The sequence below is a fragment of the Mus pahari genome, chromosome 5 (assembly GCF_900095145.1).
Source record: "Mus pahari chromosome 5, PAHARI_EIJ_v1.1, whole genome shotgun sequence".
Taxonomy (NCBI): domain Eukaryota; kingdom Metazoa; phylum Chordata; class Mammalia; order Rodentia; family Muridae; genus Mus; species Mus pahari.
This window is the reverse complement of record NC_034594.1, coordinates 93,406,735-93,428,363: the sequence shown is the minus strand read 5'-3', so window position 1 is coordinate 93,428,363 and position 21,629 is coordinate 93,406,735. Positions and strand designations below refer to the sequence as shown.

General features: G+C 44.6%; 1 protein-coding gene across 41 annotated transcripts in view; it reads right to left on the bottom strand.

Moving 5' to 3' along the window:
- The window catches only part of Clasp1 (cytoplasmic linker associated protein 1), a 219,805-nt gene that overhangs the window by 77,302 nt on the left and 120,874 nt on the right, over positions 1 to 21,629 (bottom strand). For 12 of the 41 annotated variants that reach the window (XM_029538538.1, XM_029538549.1, XM_029538540.1 and 9 more), the window contains 11 exons: positions 20,720 to 20,865; positions 19,751 to 19,886; positions 18,720 to 18,790; positions 18,165 to 18,224; positions 16,675 to 16,752; positions 14,870 to 15,037; positions 14,247 to 14,296; positions 13,477 to 13,647; positions 11,613 to 11,660; positions 1,576 to 1,683; positions 108 to 134 (listed from right to left, as the gene is read on the bottom strand). In XM_029538538.1, coding sequence (XP_029394398.1) covers positions 108 to 134; positions 1,576 to 1,683; positions 11,613 to 11,660; positions 13,477 to 13,647; positions 14,247 to 14,296; positions 14,870 to 15,037; positions 16,675 to 16,752; positions 18,165 to 18,224; positions 18,720 to 18,790; positions 19,751 to 19,886; positions 20,720 to 20,865 — 1,063 coding nt within the window. Of the gene's footprint in view, positions 1 to 107; positions 135 to 1,575; positions 1,684 to 11,105; positions 11,130 to 11,612; positions 11,661 to 13,476; positions 13,648 to 14,246; positions 14,297 to 14,869; positions 15,038 to 16,674; positions 16,753 to 18,164; positions 18,225 to 18,719; positions 18,791 to 19,750; positions 19,887 to 20,719; positions 20,866 to 21,629 lie in introns of all 41 variants that reach the window. The other 29 variants (XM_029538544.1, XM_029538555.1, XM_029538548.1 and 26 more) reach the window with 4 other exon arrangements.

Sequence of the window (21,629 nt, the reverse complement as noted above, 5' to 3'; positions counted from 1 at the left end):
TAGTGCACACTACTGTGAAGAACCATCCCAGAGAAATTACTATTGAGCAAAGAGCACAGCAGAGACAGAGTACCAACGACAACAGAAAGGCAAGAGAAATGGCTTACCACCAGCAGGGTTAGCAGATCTGGATCCTTCGTTAGCAGAGCAGACCAAAGGACAGGCAAGAGTGGATTAAAAGACAATAACACGATACAGAAGGTCAGCATGCGACACAACACAAAAGGCTCATTCACAAGCACAGTAGCAACATCGCTATGGCCCCAAGGATGCTTTGCTCTATGTACAGCCCAGATTTAATACTTATGCCAGATCTGTTCATGAAGCATCTGTCTATCATGGGCCGAGCTGTCTGCCTCTCAATGTGCACACCCCAGCTCTCCGCAAGAGGAAAAGTAGCACACCTTGGTCCCTAGTGCCCCACTTCCATGTCTAACAAGACCCCAAAGGCTGGAAGAACATTGCCATGGCTGTCTTCACCTTTCAATGCTTATGAGTTTCCATAATCTTCAAATATCTAAAATATCTCAATCCTTAAGGACCCTAAATCTAGAATTAACAAATCTACTTCATATCAAACCAGGACTATGAATGTTGTATGCCCACACTTGTGGTATAAGTGTATTTACCTCAAAGTCGAATCTCTGTTAAAATACTGAATTTGTATGTGTAAACCTGGGGTGTAGGATCAATCATTTAGTGGCCTGTGTTTCTGTGAATGCAATCTGGAACTGAGGAGCCTCAAGGTCTGGCTTGAATGGTCCTGAGTTGTTAAGACTTAAACCTCTCCTAATCTCCTAAGACCCAGTAGAAAAGCAATTTCCCATCCTCCTACATTCAGGTGACATTCGTATTTCAAAGCTAGAGAGACATATTATTAACTCAGCTGGGGTGGGGAACCTGGAAGAAGCCATAGTCAAGAGCTAAAACACAAAAAGCGAAATGTAAGATATTCCTCAGCTCCTATTCCCCACAGGAAATCACACTGCAAAGACAGATTATGTAACAGGTAAGTTCTAACTTGAAAGACTTCAGGATAGGGAGTCACAAAGTGTATTTTAATGTTTAACGCTATCAACATGCGTGCTGTATGTTCCTGCGTGTGCGTGTGTGTGTGTGTGTGTGTGTGTGTGTGTGTGTGTGTGTGTGTGTGTGTAGGCCAGAAAAGGATGTCTGGTAACTTCTTCAACCACTACCTTCATTTTTCAGACAGGGCCTTTCTCTGGGACCTGCAGCTCACCACTTAGACTCAATCACTTGACCAGCAAGCCATAGGGATCCAGTTGTCCCATCTCCCCGGCTACAGTATTACAGATTTGTGTCAGTATACCTATTTTTATGTAGGGACCGGAAATCCAAGCTCAGGTCCACAAGTACTTTATAGACCGAGCCCAGCCCAGGAAACATGAATCTCCTAGAAAGGACATCAAAACATTCTAGAATGTTCCATCTTTCAAGCCTACTTAGAGTGTCTCAGAGCCACTGATGTCAGTAGAGACACTGAAGCCTGTCCGGCTGTGGGATGGGCCACTGAAGGAAGCTAAGGTGACAAAGGCATTAAGATGCACTACTTACGCTGAGACTGTGAAACCACTTTGGCGCGACTGCGGCCCCGACTGTCGGAGGGTGTAGAGGCAACATTGGTGGTGCTCCCCGAGCTCTGCCGTCTCGTGCGGATTCGACCTGGAGGGTACAGCAGAAACAGTGTTTGCATAACGTCCTTATCCAGTGTGACCTACCTGAGAACCCAGACCACAAGCACAGGGCACTGAGGAGGCTGACCACGCAGAGAGCAGGGTATCTGTCAGCCAGGTCCCATGAGAGTTAGATACCAGTGTGATCCCAACAGGATGAGCAGTGATGAATGTGGTTTTGAACTCTCCACACTGGTTCTCTGGATTCAAGGAAGCACAAAATGCCCTCCACAAGCCAACTAGAAGTGAACACAACTGACCCCTTCCCAGTAGCAGATGAAGTTTGAAGATTACATAAACAAGCCCTGAATTGAAGAAGGTTCAAGAAAGTACAGCACTGGACTGGAGGGGAGACTAGAACCAGTGACTTTCAGTAAACACAATATGAGCTAGGTATGATGGCACACACCTGTGATCCGAGCACCTGGGCGGTGAGGCAAGCGGCTAAGAAGGCATTCAAGGCTGCCACTCTTGGTTATACAGTTTGTTGAGGCCAGCCTGGGCTACATTTACTACTGGACATTTACTAAAACGTGGCATTGTTTATGCTACTGAAAACTATGATCTTTGTAAAATCAAAATTCTCACAGCAATGTACAGACAAGAAAGAACAAAGCAGGCCGGTGTCATGCAGCTGGCCTAGGTGAATGCCCAAAGCCAGCTGGCTGGCCCCAAGTGACTCTGGTTTGTCTTAGTCACTCATCAAACCCAAGTAGGTGAACAGGAAAAATGAACACGAAAAATCAATCGAATTTGAAGTATTTCTAGGTATTTTTCATTTTAAAGCAGAACAAAACACTTAGGTCACACACATTAACTTTTTTTGTTTTTTGTGAACACCTATAGCCAGGAAGCTAGATAATAAAAGCCCCTTGAAGGTCTGCTTGCTCCCCAGCATTTGGTGACGTGGTCCTATAACCAGTGTTCAGGATTTTTTTCAAAATTCCTTTTTTTGTAGATTAATATATTTGCATGATCAAGAAACATATGCCATTGTTTTGCATATTTAAAAATCAAAATTATAATGGTTTAAAAATTATAAAACATATTGCTTTACTCAATGACTTATTTATGAATATACTTGTGGAACATATTTTTTCAAATGGGCCAAGGAGATTTATATTTTTTATCTTTTCCATATAACTAATTCTCAAATTTTCTTAACTTTTTTCTTATGAATTTATAATACCTATTTTTCAAAGCTCTACTTCTGATTATATACTCAGGCAAAGGTGGTTTATTTTAATTACAAATAGTATTTAATAGGTTTTAACATATAATCTATCACTCACATATACGTGCACAAGCATGCGTGTACCCACATACACACAAAGGTTTTAGACAGGACCTTACTGTACAGCCCAAGCTGACCTGGTATGTCTGTAGTCCAGACTAACAACAAACTCACAGCAATCCTCCTGCCTCAAACTCCTGAGTCCTGGGATTTACAGTCATGTGCCACCACACCTGGCTTTTAATCTATACATTTTTATCTTATATTTAGAACTTTTGCTAGACTTTTCATTAACCTGTACATGGATTTGGGGTTATCTAACCTACAAATATTCCATCAAGGTTTTTTTTTTTTTGTCAAATTCTATGTTTTTATTTATGTGCCTTTATTGTCTTACTCATGTCACACAAAGCAAACAGAAGTTCTGAAGCACTGTTGATTCAAAGGAGACTTTTAAAAATGTTGGGATTAGGGTACAACTCAGACTGTACAGGCAAGGTTTGGGGTGCACTTACACACACATACACACACTCTCTCCACACACGCGCGCGCGCGCACACACACGCACACACACACACACACACACACACACACACACACACACACACACACACACACACACACACAAAATGCTCTTGTCTTTTTCCAGTTGAGCTGCCCTTTGTTGGCCAGTGAAGATGCTGGCTTGTGTATTCTGCTCTGTCCTGCAGTCCTGACAGTGAATGCCCACAGGCTCCAGAGTTCAGCCACTGATGGTGGTGCAGCCAGCCCTACACACAGCCTTTCACCTCGGCCTTGCCCTCACTGGTGTCTGGAGCTGGGTGACTGCACCACTTACTCTGGAACAGCAGTGTGGTCTCAGGCGGGAGGATCATTTATAAATACATATAATAAATTCTATGTATTTCACTCACTAAAAAAATTTTAATTGATTTCTTCTGAACACCACTGAGTAGTTATTTTATATTTCACAGCAGACCCACATTCTTAAGGGTTCATTCTTTGTGTGTTATCATTCTCTGATGCTTCGCCCCCGCAGTGCCTTCGGCCTGACATCTCATATCTGGCTGATACAATCTTTGGAAAGTCTAAAGAAAGATCCAAAAGTGGCTTCTTCTGTGGAAGTTTAGTGTACTCACAGGGGCTGCAAACACAAACGACTTAATTCTGCAGAAGGAAGCTCAGCTTCATGTGTACACAGAGCTCGTTATAAAGGAGTAAGGCACTGAGACAACGAGGTGATCTGAAGATAAGTTCCCATGTCTGCCTTTTCATGGACACATGGCCCTTTGTCAGTGCTGGTTGGCTTCGGGCTAGTGCCTTGCACCTTCAGTGAACTCAAAGTCTTGTTTTCTGTGTTCCCTAGGACTCACACGCTTGGCTACACAGGAGAAGCCTGAAAAGGTCTTTTCTTGGTTTTGAACTGTCCTTACTTTTTAGGGAAGCAGCTATATAATCTGAAAGGCTTCTGGTGTACTGTGTTCAAGTGTGTGTCTACTTCATGGCAAGGGAACTGGTTTTTACTCTAATAAGTTGGCAGTTTTAAGTGCCTGAATATGTTTTAAAGAAAAAACAGGGAATGTTTTGTGGTCTTCAAGAGAATCACAAGCTACTACACAAACACAGAAAACCATGAGAACACACTTTAGCTGTGTACTATGACTAAATGACAGGGACAGCACAGGAGTGAAAGATGAGGCCAAACCAGCCTAAATGAGTAATGAAAATAACTAAACAACCGCATAACAGTGCAGGAAAACTGCAGACTTAAGACAGAGGGCCCAGGAATACAGTAAACACACGCAGACACACACAATGAGCAAACAGCAGATACTGGGGAAAGCAAGAAATTTAGGAGAGTTAAAGCCTTCAGCTTTCAGGGAATCAAAGAAGAATGTTCTGACTTCAAGCATTTTAACACTACTAAGGGTTCTTATTCAGTCATGCCTCTTTTTTTATTTTTTCCCTTTTTCACTCTGGAAAAGATCCTAAAACTGTGGTCTAGATCCAAGTTACAGGCACAGTGCTAAACAATCAATTCAGCCCAAGGCCCAGACCTTTACCCTGAGGCCCTATAACTAACTGTGGGGACTGTAAGAAAACTGAGCAGTAAGAAGTTGATCACTAGTCAACTCAAAACCTGAATTCAAAGTCAAACAGGTCCTGACATTCTGGTGGCTCACTTGGACCTGTCTCAATGTGGTGCGTCATGTGTCATGAGCAGTGACCTTGTTGTTGGCTTTTGTTGTTGTTGGGTTTTAAGGCACCAACTTTTCTCCTCTTATAGAGACATCAGAAAGGTGAATATCTCTCTCACTTTTTTACCACCATCTCTCATGTAAGAACCACTTGAAGAGTGCGGATGAGAATGTCTGATTTTAAAGAACAGGGTTTGACTTGTTGACTGGAGTTTGCTCAATGAATCTCAACATGGGTCAGGACAGTCTGTAAGGACTTCTGAAATGGCCCCAGACATACTTATGCCTTCTTGTACTGTGCAAAGTGATGATCTGAACACCAATCACCCGGAACATCAACCAATTCTGACAGGTGTTGACAATTATTCAGGCAAGAGATCATTCTTTACATAAAAACAAAGAAGCCATTTGTCTCAGTTGTATACTCATTTGTAATAATTCATATTAATAAATGGTAAAACTGTTTATATGCCAAAGAATTGTTTTGAAGTGAAATTTTTTATGCCTTACAGTATCTGTCTGATTGCATCCTTACTGCGGATGCTATACCTGCAGGGCAGGGGCTGGATATTCACCCTTGGGTAAAAGGAGTAAGAAACAGTAATGTCAGGACCCTTGGCCTAAGGCATCTAAAATACCAAGAACCAGTCTTGTTGCACCAAGGTTGTTTCAAAGCTCCTAGGCTTGTACAAAAGTCAGTCTTCTAAGTCCATCTCAGTTCTCTCTGCACTGGGCCATTCCAACAAGCTCAACTTTTTACCTCTCGCTTGCTGGAACACAATGAAACTAGCTTCCATTCCTGTATAGCTGCTTCTCAACATAGCTAGAATCTGAGAACTTGATTTTCTGTCAGTTTTGCTACCTATCACTTCTACCCTCAAAAGAACAGTTTTCTTCATGGCTATTTTTTTTTTTACAAATGTACATTTTTTACTTTTATAAATAGACCTATTTTGATTTGTAAAGAAGGGCCAAATTATTTAAATTCAGAGTTTTTAGATAAATAAATAGCAATACTAAATGATTACTCCACAGCAAAATAAAACTAAAATTTAAGTTCTTTTTCCTAGATGACAGGGTGAAGCTATGTAACTTTTATAGTATAATCTAAATTAAATTCACCAAAAGTTAAACAAACATAGCTCTGTGTGTGTGTGTGTGTGTGTGTGTGTGTGTGTGTGTGTGTGTGTGTGTGCTGTTTAGGTGCATGTGAATGTATATATAGGCATATGGAAGCCTGGGCTTGACACTGAGTGCCTTCCTCAATTGCTCTATTACACACTGAGATAGGGTCTCTCAAATGAACCCAGAACCACTGATTCAGCTAGTCTATCTAGGACACTAGATCTACGCATGTCCTGTCCTTCTTCCAAGAGTTAGATTTACAGGCAGGCCACCATGACCAGATGACTTTTTGTATGTATGTATGCTGAAGATCTGAATTCTGGTCCTCATACTTGCATGCTAACTGCTTTACTCAATGTGTCACCTCCCCATGCCCTAACATGACCTTTGACTTCAACTTAATAACACTATTATTTACTCAATGCAACAATGAGTTGTCTATACTCACAGGCTACTGAAACATTATAACTTTTCATTTGAAATCATTTGTTTTGGGGAGAATCATTTATTTGGGGAATAATGCCTAAACATATTATCTTTTCTTAAAGCAGTCAAGTGTATTCATTCCCTCAACATATACATAATCCCCATTCTACATGAGCACCACGGCAGACCGCACGCTTCCAGCATCCGAACCCCTAAGCCCCCCACATGAGCACCACGGCAGACCGCACGCTTCCAGCATCTGAACCCCTAAGCCCCCCACATGAGCACCACAGCAGACCGCACGCTTCCAGCATCCGAACCCTTAAGCCCCCCACATGAGCACCACGGCAGACAGCACGCTTTCAGCATCCGAACCCCTAAGCTCCCCACATGAGCACCACGGCAGACCGCACGCTTCCAGCATCCGAACCCCTAAGCCCCCCACATGAGCACCACGGCAGACAGCATGCTTCCAGCATCCGAACCCCTAAGCCCCCCACATGAGCACCATGGCAGACAGCACGCTTTCAGCATCCGAACCCCTAAGCCCCCCACTGAGTGTCAGGCAGCCAAAAGAGGACACTACAGACTGGTTCTTTTCAGAAATGACTCTTGTGACCACTTCCCAAGTGTTGAGATGACAGGCACAGGGTACCACACCTGGTAGTGGTGGCTGTTTTGAGACAGGTCTCTCTCTACAGCATGAGCTGGCCCTGGGCTTACTGCATTCCTTTCCTCAGCCTCTCAGGTGCTTGAACTGTAGGCACTGGGCCACACCCAGTTTGGCTCTTTTTGTCCGGACATTAGAGATTGTAAACTATTTAATAGACTTATTTTTAAAGACTGTTAAAGGCTCACAGCTAGGAGCATAAAGTGGCTGCCCCCTATACAAAGGTTCTGGGACCATTCTTTTTACTGCTGAAAGAAGGGAAGAGGCACAATGACTTAAAAAAGACAGAAAGCCAAGGCAGAGGGCTCAGCTGGTAGAGTGTTTACTCATCCAGGCATGAAGACCAGAGTCTGGATTCCCATCACTCACAAAAAGTCAGGCAGGCAAGATGGCCACTTGTGAATCCAGAGCTTGGCAGACAAACACAGGATCCCCAGGGTAAGCTGATTAGCTAGACTAGACAGAATCGGAGATCTCTGGGTTCAGCCAGAGACCCTATCTTAAACAAATTGGAGAGTAAATGAGAAAGATGTCAACTAGTGGGCAGCAACATACACCACACCACACACACACACACACACACACACACACACACACACACACACACACACACGTGTATCCACATGTGAATACACAAAGAATAAGAAAAAAGAGGAAGAGGAGGAGAAAGAGGAGAAGAAAAGATGATAAAGGAGAGAGGAAGGAAGGAAAGAAGGGAGGGAAGGAGGGAGGAATCCTGATACAAAGTGGTATTGCTGCATTAGCCTCCCCATCCCCATTCCACCCTCAAGACAGGACCGTATTACATAGCCCTAGGTGGCATGGAACTTACTATATAGAGCAGGCTAGCCTAGAACTCACAAAGATCTACTTGCCTCTACCTCTTGAGTGCTGGGATCAAAAGCACATCGTTCATGCACAGCTAATGGCTTCTCTTACCATCCCTGGCAGTTTGCTTTACCATTACCAGCTCTCTGAGTTTCACAAGGCAAACAACAGAACAGAGACAGCTTGTCTGCATGGAGACATCGGTCCTATCCTGTCCGTCATGACATAGAACTGAGGCTACCGTGGCAGACACTATCCTCCCTTCCTGTAAAGTTCCCTACTGTCTTATTCTTATTTTCTAAAGACATCTCATTCCATCATTTTTCCTACCTGAAGGAAACCAGAAAGTGATTTAGCATCTTGTCCAGTAAATGAATGGCCAATTTAACTTTGCGTGGGACACTACAACTGATTTTTAAAAAGAAAAAAAAAAGAGGAAAGGTAAAGAATTCTTAGTGTTAGGGAGAAGAATAGGCTGACTGTCCTATATAATGTATTCTGAGAAAATATACTTTCCATTTTGTGTAAACTGTTTGTGATGGTTTGAATGAGAAATGGCCCTCATAGCTCATATATTCAAACACATGGTCCCCAGTTAGTAGTGCTATTTGGGGAGCTTATGGAGTCTTTATGTGGTGCCTTGCTGGAGGAAGTCCATCACTGAGGGCGAGCTCTGAGAAGTCACTGCCACACTCAACTTCCAGTTTGTTCTCCCCAGCTCCCTGCCCAAACTTCCTGCTTCTGTGTGCAGCTGTGACTCCTCTGCTTCCATGGACTCTTCCTCTGGAAGACTGCCTGCTGCCACACCTCTTCCATCATGGTGGACTCTCACTCTGGAATCAAAAGCCTAAATAAATAACCTTCCCTCCCCCTTCTTTTCTTCCTTTTTTTCCTTCCTTCCCTTTTGTTGTGGTATTTTATTACAGCAACAGAAAAGTAACTATCATGCATTCTATTCTAGTTTTCCATTTCCCTTCCATCTAGGTCAAGGAAACAAATAGTATTGCTTTTTGGAGAACCAGAAACAAAAGTACTACTATCAGCTGAACAACGCAATAATTACCCCGGTCATAGCCACACCCAGCTAGGGCCTTCCGGGAACCCAAATAAAAGCCACAGATGGGTAGAAATTTATTGACTGTCTTTTCATTTCATAAAGTTGTCCAACTTTGGGAAACACCAGTGAGACTTCTTTTAAATTCTGGTTCTCTAGATCCTTCGAACTTAATCAGCATCTTCAGAGGAAATATCCAGGACATCCATCTATCTTTCTTTCTTATAAACATCCATGTAATTCTTATGATGAGACATGTCTGAAAAACATGAATCTTGCGACCATGTTCTATTCCTTTGCCTGGTGAGATGCTATCCACCATGGCTGACAATCTGAGTGCAATCCCTGGGCTGCAGGACCTAATCTCATGAGTTGTCCTCTCATCTCTGTGCTCTTGAGCAAACACAATAAGTGTAATTTAAAACTTCTCAATCTCTTTCTCTCCTTTCCTTTCTGACTCCGGAGAACCTAGACTCTGGCCTCAGCAACAGAATGGTTAAGGATTTAGCTCAGTTGGGAAAATGCTGGCTCAGCATGCTCAAAATCCTGGGCTTCATTTCCAGCACTGATACATCTGACTGTGGTAATGCACAACTGTAATCTCAGCCTAACTCCAGAGGAGAATCAGACTTTACGGTCATCCTTAGCTAGAGAGAGAGGTGGAGGCCTGCATGGGCTAGACAAGACCCGATCTCCAAACAAAAGTATACATAAGAAATACTGTGTTGGGATTGGGGAGAGATGGCTCAGTGGTTAAAATGCTTGCCACACAAGTATGACAACCTGAGTGTGATGCTTCCTGGGGATTCCACATAGTGGAAGGACAGAACTGACTTCTTGAAAAGTGTCCTTCACTCACACCACAGCAAACAGACCCGCACTCATACACACACAATAATACACTTTAAAACTATAAAGAGCTACCCTGCCCAAACCTTGCCTCTTTTACATGGTAGCCACTTCACAACTATGAACTAGCGAGGCTGTTTTTGATTGCTGATGGCATTATCTGGAGGGTTGGGAGGCATAGACAACGCCTCAAGCAGGCAGCACTGCTCTATACTAAACTGTTGAAGCATTATCCCATTTTCTACCCAGAAATTTTGGGAAAGGATAATGTTGCCTAATAGTTGCTAATCTAAGGTCAGTGCACACTGTATTGGCTATGTCTCAAGTTCAAAGACCAAGGTGAGGACTGAGCAAGAGCATCTTAGCCTAAATTGTGGATCAGGGGATGTGGACATGGCCATTTCTCTCCATGATGCGGACTGCAGAACTCAACACAGAGAAGAGTATTACCATGTGGCTGGCAGGAAGATAAGTGGACACAAATGAAGAAACAGGGGCATGTGACACTGACACAAATAAAAACAATTTGGCAGTGTTCTTCATAGGAGAGTAAAATACTATTTAAAAATGTCTTTGTAGCTCAGCAGAAAACTTCACTAATACAGAATGTGGGTAGTTGACCAGACATTTACTTTCAGAACAGAAAAGATGAGCCTGAGAGGCCCACAGAGCACAAAAAAAGAGAGAGTGCAGCTCAGGTGGGGGGCTTCATGAGCAACAAACCCCAAGTGAGCAACGTACAAAGTGATGTTGAATATTCCTCCCAGTGTGGCCTCAGCACGGTCACCACCCACAGCACACTTCAGTGCCCTGATTCACCGGAACAAAGATCAAACAAGAAAGGGGAAGAGAACTGAGGCAGAGGGAAGGCAAGAAGCCCCTGGAGACAGAATGAAGAAGAGGGTAAGGACAGCGTGCAACACATCATGCAGGGACCTCGGTGAGGACAAGTGGGCACTGGGCAGCACTCGGTGGGAACAGAGGACCAGAGAGACACACACCTCAATCACAGAAACAAACCGCTTACCCTCCGCTTTAGTGGTAGTACCGTCTTTAAGCCAATTAAAAAACAAGGGAGGGGACAACAGGGAACAGTTAGTAACATTCAGAAAATTAAAAAGCAGGATGTTATTAGCTACTAAAAAAGCAAAATGTACACTTTAAAACAAAGCCAAAAAGGAAACCGAGTTCAGAAGCAGGGTAGAGTTGGAAGCCAGCTAAGGGGCCTCACCAGGAGCCGGCTCAGCCTGGAGTAACACAGTTTTTGCCTTTGGAAAGCAAAACAGAACAGTGACACACATTTGTGTCACAGTCGACAGCATGACTCACAGTCTCTGGTTTGTCAATTGTTACCATTCTTGAGAAAGTTCCCATTCCCTGAAAGTTCTAGCAGGAGGAGGGGTGCAGAGGAGCCACTAAAAGTTCAGGTTCTAAGGAGTAAGCCCAAGAGCAGAACCCAGTGAGAAGAGCTAGAGGCTGCAGCAAGGCCTAGCCCAACTACACGCCCAGCAGCAGCAGTTGTTGCACTTAGTACCTGCATCCAGGCCTACGTACTCCAAGTCTTCCCTCATGTGTCTGGACTCTACAAGTTTGGAAAAGGGTTATCAGCTTTAATGCTATACTCTTCAAGGCAAGTGTCTTGTCACTCTAAGTGGGACCTGGGCACAGTCGCACTATCTGCTACGTCACTCTTCGCTGAAGTAGCATGTAGGGGTGGGGCAAAACCAAGGAAACTAAAGGTAGAATTCTTATGGGGAAGGGAGAGAGTAGTCAATGCTGCAGTCTTGTCTGGAGAGGAAACTGTGCTAAGAGAATGTCCCCAGCGATTCTAAAGGGTTCTTCATCTGTCACCAGACCTAACTCCTGGGGCTTTCCTCAGCACGGAGGGCATCTGCTGTGGCCGGAACTAAACACTACATACGTATCCAAGTAGATATTCACCCCTAGAGTCTCTCAAGGCTGGCATGAAAACAGTCAGGCAATGCTAACTCAAAATACTAAAGGGGAGCCAGGTGCATCTGTGGGAAGCAGAGGCAAGCCATCTCTGAGTTCGAGGCCAGTCTGGTCTACATAGTGAGGTCCAGGCTATCCAGGGCTATCCAGTGGGACCCTGTCTCCAAAACAAAAACAAAACTAAATAAGCAAAAACCAAAAGTAAAAAGTGGATCAAAAGTATTGACACCCTGGTAAATACTTAGATCTAACTTGTTCACCATGGGAAGGAACACCTGTGGCTTCTTCCTTGACCACAAAGTACAAAGCCACACTTTCGTACTTGTACACTAATGGAACAGTGGTTACTATGAGGAAGAAGAAAGCCCTTACTAAGCCTCTTTTCGAGAGAATGTCTGCGAACAGGGGACCAAGACTGCCTGAACATATGGTTCCAGGACATACATCTCTCAGGTTAGTAGCGATCTTACTTCACCTCTTTCTGCAACCTGGCAGGGTGATCACTTACAAAGGATCTTCATGTAATCTCACTGATCCTCAATCATGTGCCTGAGTCAGATGGCTACCTCTCCACGAGGTCACTAGCAGAGAGACAGACTCAGAGCTTGCAAGCCTGCCCATGGTGACAGTGAACAAGTGGTACGATCTCTGTCCTGTCCTGTCTGCATGCTTCCAATCTCAAAGCACTTCAGAAGATTAGCTTTACAGTGACCTTGAAATACCCTACTGGGCATGTGAGTAACCCAGTCCTAGTGTTATGATTTAAGCTAAGTTCTCAGATTTGGGGGTGAATGACTAACTGGGTGTTTACAAAAATACACCACTAGTGAAATACATCACTAGCCTGACACAGAAAAGGTCTTCAGTGCTGGCTTGACAGGCTGAGTAATGTACCTTAGATACCAAAACTTTGGAAAGTAATTAGAAACAATTTTGGGGGGCAGTGTGTGGGTGTGCTCCCCTCAGGCAGTATGCAGTGTAGAACACCTGCACAGTTGTGCATGAGGTGGTTAAAGGTTTATTATATTCATTTAGAATCTTCCTGTCACCCTCATTCTAAGAGACATTCAACTACAAAAACCCTAAAGGCCCACTGAGCCATCTTGCTCAGCTCCCACCAGCAGGGGAGGGGGAAAGCCAGTGCTGGCAATATGGCCAGTGGCTTGGGTATGGGCAGGAATTGCTATAGGAAAAAGGACATGAGGACCACACAGCCTGCAAGCATGTCTTTACAGGTCAGGCTGATACTCCACAGAAAAGGGACATTGGACATGACACTGGACAATGGGTAGCTAGGAACTATCTTTGAGTGCAATTACTTATGCTTTAGAACACCCTCAAGAGTGAAGCTGCCCACAACTATAGAGGGACGTGCTGTGTAAGAGGGAAACTCTGCTCAGAGGCCAGGATCATGGGGCCAGCAGGATGGGAAGTAGCCTGGTTACCTAAGGATGCATAGGATCCTGGAGGCAGTGCTGCTGCAGAGCTGAAGGCGGTGGATCCTGAGGATGAGGAGACTTTGGATTTGGCACTGGCTGCTGCGTTCACATCAATATCACTTCGAGATCGTTGGAGAGATCCTGTCGTCGACACAGATTTGGTACTAACTGTAGAGCCTTTAATGGAGAAGCAAGAGAAGTCAGGAAGGACTGACCGTACTATTACATAGTGCTGCTCTGCTTTCCTTAGAACCAAATGTGTTGGTACCACACGTTTGGTACCACACAGGAGGGAGGAATTGCTCACTGCCCCAGAGATGGGATCACACAATACACAGAAAACCACTGACTTTGCCTGAGGGTATCTACTGCTCCATTGTTCGAATAATGGAAAACTATAGGTCTAAAGCTATGGTTAACACATGAAATAAAATGCGTGTCACCACCTAGCTACACCCTATCTGGAAACACACCCCTTTCCAGCTTCTGATCGCTGACGTGCTGCTACCCGCCGCTCGACATTATGTGAGGCAAGGAGCAAAGGACTCATGGCTGCACAGAGGCAGGGAGAGAGGAGAAGCCACAGAGCCAGATTTCTGTCTAGCCATCCTGACAGTGTAAACAACTGGCCCTTGTGCCAGGGAGCCCAGAGCAGATGTTAGGGTGGTGCATCACTGAGGAGAGCTGGGAGCAGGCCACAGCTTCCTGTCACTGAACACAGTCTCGGGAGAGGAGCGGGCCCACCCAGGCCTCCCACCCGTAGTTCAGTCACTTACCTCTGGATGCAGCGCTGCCAGTGGGACTTCTTTTGGCTGAAAGCGGTCGGCTGCAAAATGCATGCACATGTGTGTCACCAAGAGTATGCTTTATCTGTAGTCACACAACTACAACAGCAAAGTGTACCCATGAAGAATGAATTCAAGGTCTTCAGAAGGATTCAGACAATTCATTATTTTACCAACCACACATGTGACAGAGTGTTAACAATATATGTTTGGGATGACTGACCTTTCAAACAAAACAAACAATAATGGGGCAGAGGTCAGATGTGAAGGGCAGACATACTCATAGGTTAAGTCCCATGTCTTGGATGTCTTTTCTTTCCAAACCTATCTCTGGGCAGTGCTCATATCTTCTTGAGGACTCCCTGACACATTAATATATACAGCTCACAGTACTCTGTAACTCACTCCACTATTTAAAATTGTGGCAGAAAAGGAAAAGAGGCCAAGTTTCTCACCTCCTGAGCAGTGTCCTAGTAGAAGCAGAATAGACCTTGACCTCTGAGGAGCACTAGCAGGTTGAAAGCAGACTGAAAGCGCAGCTGCAGAGTGTGTCTGAGCAGCAAACTTTTACCTACACAACACTTCCATGTGGCCAACAAAGCCAAGGCCCTTACTTGAGACTCTCTTGAGAGCTGGAAGAGGATCGGTCTGACTGCGGCAGAGACACGATGCTGTCCGAGTTCTTCAAGTGGGACTGTAGGGCCTTCTGATAGGAGGACTCCAAAGTGTGGTACAGGTGTTCTGCTTCTCGGCTGAAGTGACTGTGGAAACCCCAGTAGCATCTAGGGAAAGGACAAGCCCCAGATCTAGTCAGAGGATCCTGCTGAGCTCGAGTACACCACACAGCATCTTTGAGGATCTTAGGCCTCCACTTAACCTGTTAAGAGGAGTGATGGGGCACGAGGCCAGAGAACTAATAAAGGTGGCTTCGGACAAATCCTGGCATTACAACTTACAGCTTAAATAAGATACACTTTTATTTGTTCATGTGGGGGTGGGAGGGAGGTGGCACAGCACACATGTGGAGATGAGAGGACAGACTGTGGGGGTCGGTTCTCTCCTTCCACTACGGAGGTCGCAGGGATTGACTTAGGTGCCGGCTGGGAGGCACTTGCTTTTACTGGCTGACCCTTCCTGCTCCTTACCAGCTGTGTTTGATGCTGGAGAAGTTACGTTAACTTCTCAGTACCCCGATCTCATTTATAAACCGGGAATTTAAAGGTTCTAACTTGCAAGGCCAGGGAATCTTGGGGAAGACAGAGGCCAAGCTGCCACAACCACCCTGAGAGTACAGAAGGGACTCGTCAGTGGCAACTTTTATCAAGGCAGCTAGACATTCCTCAGTCTGAGATGCCTGAAACCGACTTAAGAATACAAACAAAAGAAAAATGGAAAATTCTCAGAGCTTCTTGAAATCTGTATTGCATAATGACTAGAGGATGAGAACACAATACAAGGAAACAGCAGCAGGGGTGGACCGCTGACACTCTGACCCCGAGCGGCCTGAAGCAACTCTACCGAGTAGGAACTACCCAAGATGGGAGCAGAGCTATGATGAGCTCAGAAGTAAGAAAAACAAGGCCAGAAGATAGCTGAGTAGGCACTTGCTGCCAAGCCTGAAGGTCTCAGTTCAAACCCTGGGATCCACATGGTAGGAGCTGCCCTCTGACCTAACATGAGAACATGTGGGCACACATACAGATAAACAAATGCCAGGAATTAATTTTCACCTAAGTAAACTACAGTGCTAAGTTTAAAAAAGCAGTTTGTAACCTGCATCAACTTGAAGAGCTGATCAGCTGTGACAGCACAGATGAGACCACAGGAGCACAGAGGAAGTCACTGTCTTTTCCATGGTTCAGGGGACCAAATGAAGGCCCTTAAATGATAAACAGGCTCTCTTCTACTAAGCTACACCTCAAGCTTCAAGTTAGAAGGTCTTGACATCAAACTTCCTATAAAGCCTCCTGGCAAATGATCTCCTGGGAGGAACTGAATTCAGGGACATAGTCATGTGACTGAAACATTTTCAGTTTCACTGGGAGTCTGAAACTGTTATCACCATGACAACCCAGGTATCAGTCAATCCAACTCCCCCTCCCAGGATTCATGTTTGATAAGAAGTGACCACATCATGCTTTCAAACATGAGGGCATGAAGAAATTTCCCTGTGGCTGTCATCTCCCCCGGTTAAGTGGTGATGAACATTGGGCTGCATGGCTGACTCACGAGACAATGAAAACAAGCGTCCTACTGTCAACCCCAGCCTGAGTTATATTCAGTTGCCCTTAGGCAACCACCTAAAGAGCAGTACAGCAGAAACTCTTCTCAAGTCATATGGAACAGAGTGACCCACAGGACTGCCGCAAGGCAAGCCACACAGCGGCTCTGAATCAGAGCTGGGTCCGCAGAAACTTACTTCCTGGCTTCTATTCTTGCTTCGGAATCAGCGTCGTGTATTCCTTTCTTTATGGTTTCAGCTAATACTGATATATGTCTGCACATTTAGGAAAGAGAACAAAACAGTCGTTCATCATACAATTTCTTGTGGGTGAAAACCAGTTTGTGAATCAAGTTCTAAACAGCAATGTGGATCTGGCAGCTTCACCCAAAAGTTAGTCAGGTAGCATTGCTTAGAGGCTAAAAGGCCCGCCCACCCATGCACCCCCAAGGTCCCCTCCCTTTCATGTCCCCACCCCACTCTCACAGAAGGATTTGGATAGCACAACTACATTCTAGCGTGTGAGCCCCAGAGATGCTCTACAGCTCATGCTCCCCCATAACCTGACCCTCCTGTTAGTTAACACAATGTGCCTACTGCTTATCCCTCTGCCTTATTAAGAGAGAGAGCAAAGCCTATCATAGACAGGAAGACTCAAAGACGTCCAGGGAGAAGTGGCCATCGATGTGGAAGTAAAAGGAGATCTCCTTAAACAGTGGAGACAAACTTCCAAAAACTACCGTTTCCGTCTACATGGCTAACAAACACCAGACCTTTCGGACTCCTGCTCTTTTCTCAATTGGTGGGCAGCCTCGTTTCTCAAAGCCAGTGCTTCTGATTATAATTCTGCTTGGGGGTTCAGACTGAGTCTTAGTTTTAATTCTATAATCACTCAGATGAATTCCCTAGCATCAGTTATCACTCTGATGAAAAATGGTTGACAAGCTATGACACCCATTCAAAACTGTAGTCCAGCACTACCATCTACTGTGTCCAAACACAGATGCTCAGGAACCTAAAATTGACAGGAACTAAGAAGGTCAAAGAAAATGCATGGGCATGTGATTATGAGACACTGACACAATGCCACTTGCTACTTTTAAATTCTGATATATAAAAGTAGTTGGCTGCAAGCCTCAATGAAGACAACTGCTGACCAACAATAGACGGAATAAGAAAACCTCTCAAGAGAATGTTGTTCCCACAAAGTATCTAGATGAGGGCAGCTCTAGACCTTCACTAAGTTGCAGAACAGAATCTGCACCAATACTGCCCCCTACTGGCATAATCACAATAGTGCATACTGCCAGCTGAGGGCATACTGACTTTGTTATTCCTAAGGCATGGTCACTAGCCCAAGCAGGTCTTAAACTCTCAATGTGGCTGAGGATGATTTTAAACTTTTGATACTGGATTATAGGTCCAGTTGATTTATGATGGAATGGAATCAGGGCTTCTTACATGCTATGCAAGCACCTATCAACGGAGCTACACAAGCTACGCCACACTAGTATCTGGAAGGATGATATTCCCTGAAGCTTCTCTGGTATGAAGTGGCTCAGGTAAAAAGTACAGTCACTTAGCAAATGCTTAGGCTCCCTCCTTATACAGGACGGGGCAGACCACTTGCTCAGGCACTCAACCCTAAGACTCAGTCCAGAGAATAGTTGAGAATCACAGGAGCTCACCTTTCTAGTGAATGTGTCTGCCATTCTTGTAAAAGCAAATCTAAAAATTCAAAACAGCGCCTGGATTGTGGTAAGAAAGAAATGGAACTTAGTAATATATCTGTTGGTGAAAATAAAAGCTTTTTGCTTAAATCAACCAGTTTAACTTTTGAATAGGTAAATTTCATTTAATGGAGAAGAACAGAAAATGTGGGGTAAAGAAGAATCAGAATAACTAAAAGACTAGGTCAGCAAAGTGGTTCTGAGGGAAGGACAGATGCACACACAATTTAGAAGCTCTTTAACATTTTGTAAAGATCTTAATATTTTGGAAGGTTGAATTGTAACTGTAGCATGTGTATGCAACACGGGACAACTTTTGAAAGTCTCGGGGATGAAACCCATCAAGCCATCTTGCTGGCCAGAAAATAAAAGTGCGGTTGGCTCAAGAAGCAGTCAGTAGTGATCTTAAACAACAACTTCAATGTGAAATTCTAACCATGGGAGGAGACCTAGTGTTCCTCCTGTTTAGACACTTGCAAGACAATAAAGAAGCCCCCCTCTGCCCAGGCTTACCTTCTGACGGCGACAGATTTAGAGGTACAATTGCTGGTTATGACAGGGATCAGTCGAGGGATGTGAGTGTGCTGAGGAGAGGAGAGGGGACGGGTGAGCATTTGGAACACAGACCAGAGCCAGATGCAACAGGACTCTCTTCCTCACAAGCTGACCTCACAGCACGGGGATGTTCAGTCTAAAATGTCAGCGTTGAAGAGGGAGACCGAATGCCCTGACATGTCACACAGGCCACTACAGGACTGACAGAGCCAGGAGAGCCAAAGACACGAAGCATGGATCATTCAGGCAGTCTGAGATAGGAGGCCCAACACCTCAGAAACATACAATGGCCTTGGGTTTAGTATTACAAGTAAGGGCAAGCAAAACAGTGATAATAACAAATTATCCTGAGTAACCTGTGGGGATTGAGCACATTCTGCAGAGTTTCAAGATTTTTTTTAATACGTTTAGTTACTTATTTGTTCCAGCTCCTGACCTCTCCCCTCCCCCTCCCCGTGTTGGCACATGTGCAGAAGTCAGAAGGTAACTTGAGGGAGTTGGCTCTCCCTCCTCCATGTGGGTCCTGAGGATTGAACTCACTCAGGTCCTCGGGCTTGGTGGGAAGCAGCTTGACTGCTTTAATCCACACCAGTTTCAGGACCTGCCTCGTGCATGAGGATTAATACTGGGTTGGCTGCTTACATTATAGTAAGTGCTAGAAAACTCGAGTGAGAAGACTGCTGAGCTTCAGGGAAATGGCAACCATAAGCACAAACAGCGAAAATGGAAGGGGGCGGGGGATGAGAGAAAGAGCAGAAGCAGTGGAGGGAGACAAAAGCCAGATGCTCTGGACAGCCAAGGACATAGAGGCAATGGCGGGTGAGTGAAGAGGTGGCTCTCAGTACCATGTGCCAGCACACACGACACAACACACACACTGCAGCATGCACAGAGTGGGACACACCTCTGACAGGAGCACCTGTTATGTCCCATCAGCCATCAGGGCCTCCCACTCTCCTCTTTCATGGGTGTCCCCATGACATACTTACCCGAATGATTAGTCTAACAGCTACAACACCAGAAGTAGCCATAATTTTGGCACTGTTCGGGATTAAATTAAAGATAGTTGGCATAATGGCTTCAGCTCCATGATCAAACTTATTTCCCAGAACTGATGACAGGTGCCTGCAACAAGAAAGGACTGGCTGTAGTCACATCCTCACACACAGGGAAGCACAGAGCCTCTCAGCATGGGACAGCTTTCCTTCACAGTTCTCTAGGGAGAAAAGACAAGGGTCAAAGACACCTTGAAAATAGACTTAAAATGTACAAGTAGAAAACTTGGCAAAGCCATCAGCCAACAAATTTCTTTTAATAATTTCCACAGAAGTAGTAAAAGAACAAAAATAAACCCAGCGAGACCAAACATGAACTAAAAACATTAAGCATGAACCCAACACCTGCCCCCCGACAACTTACTTTATTTTTGTTTTACATAGAAAACATGATGCTTTAGTATCTGCCTAACCTAAAACTCCATACAGTCACAATGCTGGCCAGGTGCTGTGGCTACTGAGTTAACATCCTGGTGGACGTACACACGACATTTAGATAGAGCTACAGATGAAACAATACGGTAGTACTTGGGCTATATATCCTTCTCTCTCTGATCTGAGTACTGACTGCGGGCTTTGCATGCTGCACGGGGCTCTACCACTAACCACCCACTGCCCTGCATGTCCATCACTGCTCGAGCTTCACTAAAACAAGTGTGCGAATATGCACTGTATCCTGTAAGCAAAAATCATATGAATTCTGTAAGATTTCATTTTTTTAATTCATAGTACAAGAGAGGTTTCAGAGATTATGTCCGTGAGTAAAATTTAAAATCGAACACAAACTAAATAACTGGGCACCTATGGCTAGAGGTGACCCCACAGACGTGTCCCAGGGGTTATCTTTAAAGCTCTGAGAGACTGTGTCACAGTGTGGGTGAGTGTAGTGCTCGCAGTCCTTACCCCAGTGTGATACAAGCTTCCCGCACTACCTGAGACCGCAGGTCCTTAGCAGAGAGTTTAAAGGCCCCGTCCAGAAGACGCAAGTGTTGAAAGAAGTTATCGTACTCAGCAGCCCCAGCCAAGAGTAACGATCTAATCTTTTTTAGCTAATGGGACAGAGAAAAGTCAGAGGTAAATAAAATATTTAACACTGAATATACATAAAATAGACATTAATGTAAGAGATAAACATAAAAGTTAACTGATAATAGGAACCATTTTTTAAAAAAAGATTTGTGTGTGTGTGTGTGTGTGTGTGTGTGTGTGTGTGTGTAGTGGGGTGTATACCACATTTGTGCAGGTAGCTGCTGAGGCCATTAGAGGGGATCAGATCCTTTGGAGCTGGAGTTACAGGTGGTTGTGAGCCACCTGACATGGCTGCTGAGAGCTCTACTAGGGTCCTTTATAAAAACAGCACGTGCTCTTAACTGTGAAGGTATACCTCTAGCTCCTAGAAACCATTTTGCAAAGACAATTTGGACAGCTGATTATTACCTAATACACAATGAACAAATCAGATCACAGCTAAGACCCCATTTTAAAATGCAGCTTCCATAATAAATATGATTTCCCTAAGAACCATTTTAGGCGTCTAGGTGCACCACAGTACACAGAAGCCCATGGAGGCCAGCAGAGGGCATTGGCTCCCAGAACCGGAATCCAAGCAGCTATGTGTGTGTGTGTGTGCTCTTTTTTTTTTTTTTTTTTAAGATTTATTTATTTATTATATGTTAGTACACTGTAGCTGTCTTCAGACACTCCAGAAGAGGGCGTCAGATCTTGTTATGGATGGTTATGAGCCACCATGTGGTTGCTGGGATTTGAACTCCAGACCTTCAGAAGAGCAGTCGGGTGCTCTTACCCACTGAGC